Below are 12,474 nucleotides of genomic sequence, written 5' to 3'. Positions count from 1 at the left end.
GTAATAGATGGTAGTTCGTGTTTCTTGGTAGTATTTGAAGGTAACGTTAAAGGAATAATTGAAAGTGACGAGTGGTTGAGGTGTTATCATGCATCCCTTTACCTGTTGGATTAGGCAGGTAGTAGGCTCTCGTAAAGGTAGGCAGGGTAATAGATGGTAGTTTGTGTTTCCTGCCAGTATTTGAAGGTCGTTAAAGGAATAATTGAAAGTGACGAGTGGTTGAAGTGTTAGCATGCATCTTTGTCCCTTTACCTGTTAGAATAGACAGGTAATAGGCTCGCAAAGGTAAGGAGAAGGATAAATAGGTAGGGTTCGTGTTTCTAGGTAGTATTTGAAGGTAACATTAAAGAAATAATTGAAAGTGACGAGTGGTTGAGGTGTTATCATGCACCTTTGTCCCTTTACCTGTTTGAATAGACAGGTAATAGGCTCGCAAAGGTAGGCATGATGATAGATAGATGGTTTTCGTGTTTCTAGGTAATATTTGAAGGTAACGTTAAAGGAAGACCACGGAGTAACACAAAGGGGGCAATAAATACTCCCCTACTGTATAGATTGTAAATTGTCCGTTTCTGGCGCATCTGGAATAAAGTGGATAAAATATAGCATTACTTCGTTTCACTTATGATATACAAGAATCTAAGAAATGCAAGAACAATCCAAACTTGCTTAACTTAATTATTGTGTAGTTTCAAGGCGTGGGCAGGGGAGGGAGCGGTCACCTGGGAGGACGAAGCCGCGGCCAGACAGGTGTGCGGGAAGGTGCGGGCGCGCCACCACCAGCTGCAGCTCAGTGTGCGGCGGTGACTTGAGTGGGGAGGATGTGTGTGCGAGTTCTCCGTGATCTGTGATAGTTAAGCAATAAGAAAAGCCTCCAAGATGCACAGGTCCAATTGCCTAGGTAATACACCGTCACTACATCGTTACTTTCCCTCCCGTGTTACCTGCAGGCACGAGGGAGCGAGTTTTGCGGCGGTGAAAACCCCTTTGCAGAATTAAACCCAGGTCACGGTGGTAGTCAGGTCACAGGGATCAGTGTTCCCGTGCCCTGCCTTGACCTGGGGGTTACGTGTGTTGCTGTGTAGTGTTGTATTGTGTGTTGCATTCCTTTGTGTTGTGCCAGGTGTGGGTGCTGTGCCTGGTGGTGGTGTGTTCCGTGATTGTGTGATGATTTGGCACCTTCCCTGCCTGGTCAGTGTGCAGCATGTCGACGCCTGCCCCACGGTACAGGTTGTAGTGTTTGCCATGTGTTCAGAACCCCCCCCGCACTTAAAGTCTTCAGAAGTGTAAAAAAAATAGCGTTCTGCCTTTCTCGTCTGTCGATGTTGTCCGCATTCGACCCACTTTCCCTTTTTCCTGGAAGACCTTTAATTGTGAAGATAAGTGAACCTCAAGCAGGGTTCAGGCAGGCACGCAGACACCAGTCCTTTCACTTACCAAAAAAGAAAAGTTAAGAATTTCGCGTTTTCAATCCCAGGTGGATTTTTTTTTGTCGAAACCCAAATCTATTTTTTTCCTGGAAGATCTTTAAAATAGTTCAGATAAGAGAACATCAAGCAGGGTTCAGACAGACAAGCATGCAGTCCTTTCACTTATAACAACAAAAACTGGTGGAGCGCAAGGGTCACAACTCTAGGGGTGCCTGCTGCCTCGCTTCAATGGCCCTAACACCTGTTGGGAGCCGCGAACACACGGCCGTCACCTGGGCACGCAAGGAGAGGGCGGGTGCTCAAGGCGGTGCTGCCACGATGTCTGAAAATTACCAAAAAAGCTGCTGCCAAGGATTCTTTTTCTATCGATTTCTGGTGTTGACATGTTAGTTTTTTACAAGTATTAATTTACATTTGAAGGCCATATTAAAACGGGTCGAGGAGGGTGCCCAAGAGATTGCTACCATGTCTGAAAATCACCCACATGAAAAAAAAAAATTGTCAAGTGTTTTCTATCAATTTATGGTGTAGGCACTCATTAGGTTTTCACACAAGTCAATGGGAAACCGTTACGACAGCGCTGGGGGAGCACGGTTTTAGGTCGAGCAATAAACATAAGAACATACGGAAACTGCAAGAGGCCAAATGGCCTACACAGGGCAGCTCCAGGTTCCCCCCCACTACCACCTGTCATCCTCGTCCAAGTAGCTATCAAGTCTACTCTTAATTAAAACAAGCTCGTCCCTGCACTCACTATGTGATTGCTGAGTCTATTCCAATCCCCCACCACCCTATTAAAATTACTAAACCAATGCCTGCCTATTTCCCTCCTATTTAAACACTGATCGTTCAGCTGTCTCGCCCTCGGGACTTTTTTTTTATGAACCGTCAGCCCCAACTTGCCTTACATGTTGCCGCTAAAGAGTGAGACATCGCTTAATTTTCCCTAGCGCTTCCGTAGCTCTTTCGGTGATAAGACATCTCCACAAGAAAATCTAAAAAATACTGCTCAGGTCCACTAAATTTATCCCAGTTGTGGTTTTAGAAGCCTTTAGGTCTGTACATCCAGCTCAGTATTATGATATCAGCTGAATCTGTGTGGGTCAAAATAATTTGATCAGTTAATCTTCATTTAGTTCATCTACTAGGCAAACTTATTCCAATTTTTTAATATCTTATGTAATGGTTTGTTTTCCTGGTTGAAGGCGCATAATGGGGGTTATGTTGTGCTTGGTATTTGCAGCAAAGGAAACGTGATATTACTCAAATCCAAAGCTAGTGATGCCACTTGATATAGTTTTTAATGGGTTGACACGTGGGATGTCAGCAAGTGTGGAATTCGTAGGTAGTATTTCTTGGTAGGCATTAAAGTGATACCACTGCAGCTGTCATGAAGCTTGTCAGACCACTGGAATTTTTCTTATTTGTTCTACATTAATTTTATTGTACTCCACATTGTATTTGCAAATTTCAGCTGCAGGAAACCCCATAACAAAGTTTATTTTGCCTATCTTCACAACTTGGCCTTGGAATTTGACTCAAAGGAGTGATTTATCTACTTGTCCTTTAATTAAGAGTTAGGCTTGCCCAGAATACTTAATATGGTGACCTTGCCAAATGCCTCAGGCAAAAATGCGCATTTTTCATTATATTTGTCCAGGCTACTTAGTATACTAGATTTTTAGGATCGTTAAACAGGATTTATGGATAGTAAGGTATAATTCGGGGCTTCCGCCATAGCTGCAAGTGGCCTCTGTGGTCATCTCCGTCGCAATGTCCGTTGAGCCTGTGGTGGGCAAGAACCCATTACCCGGGCCGGTGTGACATCCGGGTTAACACAGCCTACCTTCTCCAGGTACCCATTTATCGACCAGCTCGAAAGTGGAAATGAACAGCTGGGTGAGCTGCACGCCGACTGCCCGGGCCGGGATTCGAACTCGGGCCCGCATAGTCTGAGACAGGTCCGCTAACCATTGAGGCGCGTGGATGGGAGTAATCAATTTTGTTGCTGTAGCTATAGGCTACAGTGTAAAAATCCACCGTTTGCATCAGAGTGAAATATATAATTGAGCAAGTCAATGTAGTGCACTACTACTTAACACCAATGAGTAAAATTTGCAACTAAAGCTGCCAACCAGTCTTTCAGTGTGTTGCTACTTCACTACCCGAGTGACTTGTTAACCTGTTCTGCCGGGAACAGGCAGGAGCTAGTTCTTGGCAGAATGGGAGCAGGTTTCTTCGTAGAAGTGTTTATAAATATATTCCTTTCCCTTTCTATGTTTCCAAGAGTGCTGAGCTGGGGACGCTTAAATTTGCTCTGGTAGCCTCCCCCCCCGCTCCCCCGCTGCTGCACTTTTTTATTTTATTAGAAAGACATTCGTGGGCTATGATTCTGGGAAAGGTGGATGTTCGTTGAATTTCAGGTGTTGGAGGGTACTGTAATCACGAGGTTATGACTATCACATCACATCCCTCGCCTGCTGTAGTGTCACCCTCAAGAGACTGAATTGGAAGATTGGATTTTAGGTGGCATCTGGAAATGGTGCATGATTGGTGGAAGTTTATTGTGTGATGGGTAATATATTGATTTAACAAATTACCCGCCACCATGACATGTCATTGTAACGCCTCCAAGGTGCAGTGGTTAGCTTGCCTAGCTGCTATTCCGCGGGCACGGGTTCGAATCCCGGCCCGGACAGCTGTTCATCCTCCTTCTCAGGCTGGTCGATAAATGGGTACCTGGGGAAACCGAAGAAAGGTAAACTATGGAAACCCGGATGTCACACTAGCCATGTTTCCCGAGTTCTTGCCCATCACGAGCTCAAAGGTCAGTGTAAAGGAAATGAGCACCGAGGCCACGCAAAGTACAGCGCATACCCCCAGCCTTACCTTATTGCCATGGCACTGACTTTGCTCTGGGTACTGTCCTTCACTCTAACGGATAAAGTAGATATCTATATAGGGCGTGTGCCTTGTGGGCTACAAATGAAGGATTAATCGTCAAATGTCATTTTTCATTACATCTGCAATCATATGCTGAAGTTGTAATGAAAGTTTGTGTGAATGAATTATCAGTCGACCAAGCAATAAAATTAGTAGGTGATCATTTTGTTTTGGAAAACAACAAATAGCCAGTTTTTTACTATTCTGTTGAAAAAAGCTTAAGGATTTCTCCATACTACAGACATGCTGTTACATGTCTGTAGTGAAAGTTCTGTGACTTCAGAGGTGACACGAAACCATTTTCTCAGTTGTTTTTATAGTTAGTATTTAAAGGTTTCTGGCTGCCTTGTGGTCTGAACTAGAATTCTTAAAATTGTCTTGTTAAAAAAAGTTGACAAAGCCCAGTGTAGTGGCTGCGATGTGGGACTCTGGCAATAGAGAGAGGAGATTCTTAGAAGCATTTAATGTAAAAGTGACTTTTTTGTGTGTGTTGTAACCAGGGTTGTGACCGTGATGGCTTAAAGTTTGGCTTTCATTTAGTTTAGTCGGACATTGCACTCAAGTATTTATAAAATGTTAAGATTGAAAGTCAAAGGTCATAAGGATGTGATCCCTAGACTTCTCTCTATGCAGGTTATGACAGCAGCCAACACTGGCAGGGCTTTGTTCTTAAGTTCAGTCATCCTTATAATAACATTGTGCAGGTGGTTATTTCAGCCTGGTAGACTATATACAATACTAGTGCCCCTCACCCCCCAAAGTAGCATCAATCTATTTGGGGTTTGCAAATTTTGTGTGAATGTATGACTCACTACAACACGGTGCACCTTAGGGAAATTTCAATGTAGTAATACTCATTTAGGAAAAATAATAATGCTGTATGAAGATGTGGCTTTAGATGCTAATTTTCATAGTCATTGATTGGTTGTTGTGGGGAAGCTGGTGTATCATTTGTACATATTTATTTCAGTGTGCCTGGGCATGCTGGGGCTGCTGATGGTCGTGCTTGGTGTAGTTGTTACTGTCGTGTTTGATCCACTCGTGAACTCCTTCATCAACCAGGTATGTAACACTGGCCACTCGAAAAGTTGTAAATGAATTTCCTCAGGAGGCTGAGTGCAGCAGTATATTAATTAATCTATTTATCTACCATGTCCCATCCTCTTGCAGGAATTTCCCCCTATTGGGTGCCCACAACAAAAGTCTCCAACGCTCCCTGCTCCAAAGCCAGATGTCAAGCCACCTTACCCTGCTCCTATGCTAGATTACATAACCAAAATTACATCCCCTCCATATTTCAGTATTTCTGCTATTTAATCATCAAACTATATACTGTGTTCTGAACTGTACAGTGTCTAGTAGATCTAAGTTTATAATTTTTCTTCAGGAACTTGTCATCCGCAATGGCAGTGACATGTACAAAGAGTGGAAGAACCCCCCCGTTGTGCCTCACCTGCAGGTCTACTTCTTCAATGTCACCAACAAGGAGGAGTTCCTGGCAGGGGATAAACCAGTCTTCCAGGAAGTGGGGCCCTACTGCTACAGGTGAGGTTGACCTCAGGAGTGGCTGTGCCTTGTTGCTCCACAACCTTGTAAAATGTAACAGTCCAGTAATGATAGAATGATCTTGCTTATGGACGAGCAAGTGGAAGCATCTGCCTTGGCTCACCTCTTTGAGAAAACTTTGGGCTGGTTGTGAGTTGGGTGGATATATCTGTGGTATTTGGGGTGTTATAATCATGTCAAGTATAGTATAATGATGCAACGAAAAAATATTGACAATATGCAAATTTTTTCAGAGAACACTGGAAGAAAGTGAATGTAAAATTCCATAATAATGGCAGTGTTTCTTACGAGACTCAAAAGTTTTATTTCTTTGAGAGAAATGCTTCAGTAGGACCAGAAGAGGATGTTATCACCACACTCAATATTCCAATGATGGTAAGTGCTGTTGAGCTGAAGTCTGAGTCTTTTAATAGAAAAGAAAACTTTGATTTAGGGCATTGCTTTCTTAAACAGAAGCTACCTTGGTAGAGGATAAATAGTCATTCCACCAGTAATAAGTCAGTGCAAAACTTTGTGTTCATTAAAAAAAATGCTCAAAATATAAAGTTAAAATTGAAACAATTTCAGACTGCCTTGTCTCAGTGGAGATTTGCAGCCAGACTTGCAAAACTTGCACTTTCATCCATGCTGGAGGTGTTGGGGACACAGCCATTCGTAACAAAGACCGTTGGCCAGTTCATGTGGGGCTATGATGACCCGCTCCTGAAGATAGCAAAGGACATCATTCCTCCAGACCAGCGTTTGCCATATGAACAGTTCGGGTTTTTCATTAAGGTATGTATGTGTTGCATTAACAGTCTGGCATCTTTACACTCTAAATCCTATTGTGGATATTGAAACACAGTCAGGTTTTGCTTTATAGTGTTTTTATAACTGATGATGCTGTTGCTGTCTAATGTAGATAAGCAGAGATTTTGAGAAATGCTTGTATTTCAGAAAAATGGCTCAACTGATGGTTTGTTGAATGTCTACACTGGGGAATATGACATGACAAAATATGCCACCATCAATACCTACAACTATAAGAATAAGCTGCACTACTGGAAGACTGACAGTTGTAACAAGGTTCAAGGTAGTGATGGCTCTTCCTTCCCTCCTGAAGTTGTGAGGGACACAACTCTCTACATGTTCAATGAAAACCTGTGTCGTTCAGTTCCTCTCACGTACTGGCACAACATTGAAGACTTCGGTATTGAGGGGATGAGGTAAGGCTGTGTGTGGTTCAAATGTCATGCCAGTGGCCATGTGTTTTGATGAATGCAAGTATTTAATCTTGCTCTCAAAGGCAGTGCATGGTCTATTCCCCATTTTTCAATGACCTTTTTCGTTTTCAGCCCACCCCTAGAAGATGCTCAGTGCAATAATGCCCGAGATAATTTAGTTCATTACTCTTGGACACATTTTCAGTTTTATCCTAAAGGCACAGACATAGCTGGTCCAGGAATGCTTAAGAAATACAAAAATAAATTTTGACCTTTAATCTAACATAAACTTAGCTGTGGTGTAAGTGTAAGAAAGAATTTATGCTTAACAAAGGATTACACAAAAATACCTACTCCACATAACTGTCATAATAGGTATAGGTGCATCATTGCAATCAATTCTCCACATTTCTTGTTACAAGTGAGATGTTATTTTTTTCAGGTTTTCTCCTCCACCTGATATCTTTGCCGACGTGTCTACAAAACCAGAAAATGAATGTTACTGTGTTGGAGGTCCTCCTTGCATTGGGGGTGGTGTGTTCAACATAAGTTCTTGTAAATTTGGTAAGTACAAAATCAAATTTAGGCTCTGACCTTTGTGCCCATTATTTTAAAATTAAATTGGTTTAATGGAAATGTTCACATCTATGGTGGATGGATTTGACTCGGCAGCATAGTCAGGTTCTGCAACTACAGTGGATTACTTGCACCTCTGCCAGAACCTGTGAGGCAAGAAGATGTCATATGATATTAGAATATTTGAAAAAAAATACAAATATAACTGCATGTATAACTAGGTGTATATATTTTCAGGTTAGACACACCACTTTAAATTCATTCATTCATTCTTTCCAGGCTCGCCAACATTAGTCTCGTGGCCCCACTTCTATCAGGCAGATCCCAAATACCGTGAGGCTGTCATTGGCTTGAAGCCCAATGCTGATAAACATGCAATGTTTATTGATCTTGCTCCAGTAAGTTTACTATCATGACATACCTTTTTTGTTTTGAGGAATAATGATAAACTATGAGGATTTTTTGTATTGCTGCACAGGGAGCATACTTTTAAGGTAGTTTATTTTTCATCACTGCTCACAGCGCACTGGGACACCACTGCGGGCCCAGGCTCGGCTGCAGATCAACATTGCTGTTCCCTACGTGCCAGAGGTCCACCCAGCAGCCAAGCTTAGAGAGATTATCTTCCCCGTTTTGTGGTTTGAAGACGTATGTATTAACTAATTCCCTACAGTCCAGTAATTGTTCTTATATTATGATTAATAGTCACTAGCCTACAGAAGGATTTCACTGTTAACAGCTAAGGTGCTTGAAAAACACTGCTATTAACAAAAACTTTATTTGCATGATGTTGAATACCTTAATTTATTGGTAAGTGGAGCTGTCACTCTAGGACCATGTATTATTTTCAATTTTAGGCCTTCCTATCATTATTTTTTAGCAGGATTTCTGTTCTAACAGTGGGAAATCTTTTAAAAGTAAAAGCAAATATGTAGTAGGGGAAAAATTTTCCTTTTAGTTTAGTCACAAGAGTAATAATTTAAAATTATATTTCAGGGTGTGGCTGAACTTCCTGGCAATCTTCTTGAGTTACTGAGGCTTAGTGAAAATACCCCACCAGTAAGTAATATATATAGTAATTAGTTAGACTGATTAAATTTATTGACTAATATAGTAGTAGGTAATACGATGGCAGCTTAAAGTTTGTTCCTTGATGCAAGGGGGCCAAGAGTAAGGAACAATGTTTCTCAAAATCACAGGGGGCTGAAGGGGGACCGAGAGGAGTTTTGGGGCTTAACCCCTTCACCCTTAGTGTAACCACAGTAGTATGCAACCAATAACTAGGAGTCTGTTTTGATATACAATGCCACCATCTTCAGTGATAAAAAACAGAAGTGAGGTAAGTCAGTACAGATCTCATTTTATACAAGACAAACATGTAAGCATGAGAGAGAGGGGCAGGGAGGTGTGGGCAGACCCCTGTACGGCAGTTTACGTAGTGGGAGTCCAGTTACAATTAAAATTGTTGTTTCTTAAAACACATTGCTTCAATAACAGCAATATACAGCAAAAATGAGTGCAGGTATTCATAACATCAGGATTTTGTGAAAGTGAATGGGTTTGTTTACTCATATTCCTTTTCTTTTCAGGTTGCCAAGCTCAGCATGCTTCTGGCACTCTACAGCATTGGATTCATAATTGTCGTCTTTGTAGTTATCGCTTTCCTAACAACCCACTATGACTTGCCTGTCCCGTACTTCAACCCCAACTTTACCCACAGGGAAGGTAAAACAACAAAAGTTAATAATACTCCAGATCGCAAGTCGCATCTGACAGGTCACACCAACACGATGGTGTCCAATGACCCAGAGAATGACGCCTGACATAACGGGACAGACTCACACACAAGCACACAGTCTTGGCGCAACAATCATCATCACGGAGCGAGCCACGGACCAGAATCTCAGAGGCCATCTCAGGTGGAGCACACCCAGCCCCGGCTGATGAGGTCCCTCTTTGGAGGTGGAGCATCCTACAACATTGCTGGACAAACACTTCATCTCTCCCGCCCCGAGGATACCCCTTCACACATTGCAGCATATCATTCACAAAATCATATTTACTCTTAGCTCCAGCATAATCTGTATGCATGCTAACAAAGATAACATTTGTAACTGCCCTCAGTTGGTGCTGGAAACCATTTTAGGAGGAAATTATCATTGAGTGTTTTTATATTGAATGGTTTTATATTTTTAGCATCTTTTGTAAAAACGAAACCCAATTTTTTTTTACATCCGTGTGTGTGTCTGTCCTGTAGTTCTTAGTACACTGTATAATGCATATCATATAGTGCAGTAGCATAGATTTATTCAGAGATAAATTATAATAAATTTTTTTTTAGAAAATTTAAATGAATTCCTAATAGTTCTTTGCTCAAAAATATTTGTACTTAAAATTGACTTTCATGAAGTGCATGTAAAGAAAATTTGGCCACTTATTTATCTGCACATACAACATATATATACATATGGCCAAGTTTTACAATATTTAGGATGGATGACTTTCACAGTGTACTGCTAATTTTTTAGCAAATATGTGAAATGAGTGACCTTTCTGTATATTTGGGAATCCATAATATCACATAAACCTCTAGTTAGGCTGTGATATATCTTTTATATAATGTAGATATTTTTTTACAGTGACAATAAAAGTGATTTCTTAATCATAGTGTCACTACTAAAGACCTTGGTAGCAGCATGCTTTTAATACACTATGTTAAGTGGAGACTGGATACTTTAGACCTAGTAAAGGAAAGACTTTGATGTTATAATATCTGGTTCTGTGGCTACACAGTGCTCGGCTCGCAGCTAAAAGGTTGTGGATTCATTTCCTGGCTTGCAGGAGCTTTTGGTGAGAGGCGGCACCGTTGTAACTAGTCTGCTCTCGAAAAGGAAATTGGCATTTGGCTACCCTCTCTAAAACTGTCGCAATCCATGGATCTCTTTCACCAAATAGGTAACTGATAGACAACAATGATAAAGACAACAGAATACAGTGAAGAACAGTAGAATGCATTGTATTTACATATATATATATATATATATATATATATATATATATATATATATATATATATATATATATATATATATATATATATATATATATATATATATATATATATATATATAGAAAAATGTAAATACAATATATTCTACTGTTTTTCAATGTACATATTCTATTGTCTTTACCATTGCTGTATGTCAGTTACCGACTTAGTGAAAGGAATGCACGGATTGCAACAATTTTAGAGAGGGGCACCGAATGCTAATTTCTTTTCCGAGATGGAATGGACTATAGTAGAGCTATGTGACCTTAGTCACCTAGCTTAGGAGGATTTTATAATTACCTTTTTTATATTTCCTGGAGCCTTTTGCATCAGAGTTGTGAATGGAAGTAACATGCAGGGATCAGGCAGACAGTCAAAATCTGGGTGATGCAGCTCCTCCAAAGTCCTGTAAAGGAAAAGTTATTTGATCCAGCAAATCTTCAACTTAAACAATTCAGTGCAGGCAATGTCCATTCCTAATGCAAATTTATTCCATAATTCAAGAAAAATTCCTGCTAAACAGAAGGCAAACATGAAAGTTATTTAATGTTTTGTTTAGAAGGTAACTCCTACATGAGTGGAGGCCAAGCCTAGCAGTGAACTCATTATAATATGATGGAAGTTTTTTTTTTGGGGGGTGTGGTGGGGTATCAACCCTTAGACTACGTTTGTAGTTATATATTTCACCAGGGGTCTTGGTCATCACAACAGGTGTATTTATATAATGCCATTTCCTGCTAGAATATTTCAGTGAATGTAGCAAAAATATAACAAAATACTTCTTTGCATAAATTTCAGCACTTGGTAATCTACCACTACCTCAGCTGTTGGGATGCATCAAAGTTGTGTGGAAAGGTTAAAGACTGCAGGGAAATTAAACCACATCAATTTTTTTTACCTCAAACTACTGAACAAACTGTACTGCACTGATATTGGACATTTTTGTTGATCATCATTACATTTTTTCCATCCTGACACAGCTAATGCCCCCTCACCCACATTCCCACTTTGTTCCCATTGAAGCTCATGTGAAGATTAACATCAATCATTGTCAAGTTCAAGGTGAGCCCAATCTAATGAAAATGAAACTGATCAGGGTGATAGTATTGGAGTAACTGAGCTCAGTATAAAATTTAAGTTTAGGGAATCTTAAAACACATTATAGCCAGCACCTTATGGTATAAATTAACGAAGAATGACCTCACTTTGTTGTATAGAAAGTCTCATTAGTAAGGAAGCATATAGTAACTGTCTGGGGTTTTGTTAGGTTAGGTTAGGTAAGTTTAGGGTATCTTGAAATACATGACTGCCAGCACCTTAACGTATAAATCAACAAAGAATGACCTCACTTTGTTGTATAGAAAGTCTCATTAGTAAGGAAGCTTATATATATGAATTTTCTGAGTCAAGATCTATTGTGACTCTTTAGGGTTTTGTTAGGTTAGGTAAAGTTTAGGGGGTATCTTCAAACACATGATAGGCAGGAATTTATGGTATACTTCAACAAAAAATGACCTCACTTTGTTGTATAGGAAGTCTCATTAGTAAGGCAGCTTATATGAATTTTCTGAGTCAAGACCTCCCTGACCACAAGGCACCCACGTGCACTGACACTAGCAGGTGTCATCAAGGATCAGGGCAGGAGGCAACATCACTATTCAGTGTCTATGTCTCACAGCCATTGAGTAAGACAGGAAGCACAAGTGAC

At 40.5% G+C, this 12,474-nt stretch overlaps 1 protein-coding gene across 1 annotated transcript; it reads left to right on the top strand.

The window, feature by feature from the left end:
• Positions 1–738: 738 nt before the first annotated feature.
• On the top strand, positions 739–10,379 carry LOC126981447 (lysosome membrane protein 2-like). The gene is made up of 11 exons (XM_050832486.1): positions 739–901; positions 5,344–5,435; positions 5,761–5,918; positions 6,173–6,314; positions 6,507–6,713; positions 6,876–7,144; positions 7,584–7,705; positions 7,997–8,115; positions 8,240–8,365; positions 8,714–8,776; positions 9,307–10,379. The coding sequence occupies exons 1-11, from the start codon at positions 880–882 to the stop codon at positions 9,538–9,540; spliced, it is 1,554 nt and encodes a 517-aa protein (XP_050688443.1). The 5' UTR covers positions 739–879; the 3' UTR covers positions 9,541–10,379.
• The last annotated feature ends 2,095 nt before the right edge of the window (positions 10,380–12,474 follow it).

This window comes from Eriocheir sinensis, chromosome 48 (assembly GCF_024679095.1).
Source record: "Eriocheir sinensis breed Jianghai 21 chromosome 48, ASM2467909v1, whole genome shotgun sequence".
Taxonomy (NCBI): Eukaryota; Metazoa; Arthropoda; class Malacostraca; order Decapoda; family Varunidae; genus Eriocheir; species Eriocheir sinensis.
The sequence above is the reverse complement of the archived record's forward strand: the minus strand, read 5'-3'. Positions and strand labels throughout refer to the sequence as shown.

Bases quoted from the DNA above. Each gene is read 5' to 3' on its own strand.
- LOC126981447 (XM_050832486.1), top strand. From the start codon at position 880: ATGCACAGGTCCAATTGCCTAG. The intron at 6,714-6,875 runs GTATGTATGTGT...CTTGTATTTCAG, and splicing joins AGTTCGGGTTTTTCATTAAG to AAAAATGGCTCAACTGATGG. The intron at 8,116-8,239 runs GTAAGTTTACTA...CACTGCTCACAG, and splicing joins TGTTTATTGATCTTGCTCCA to CGCACTGGGACACCACTGCG.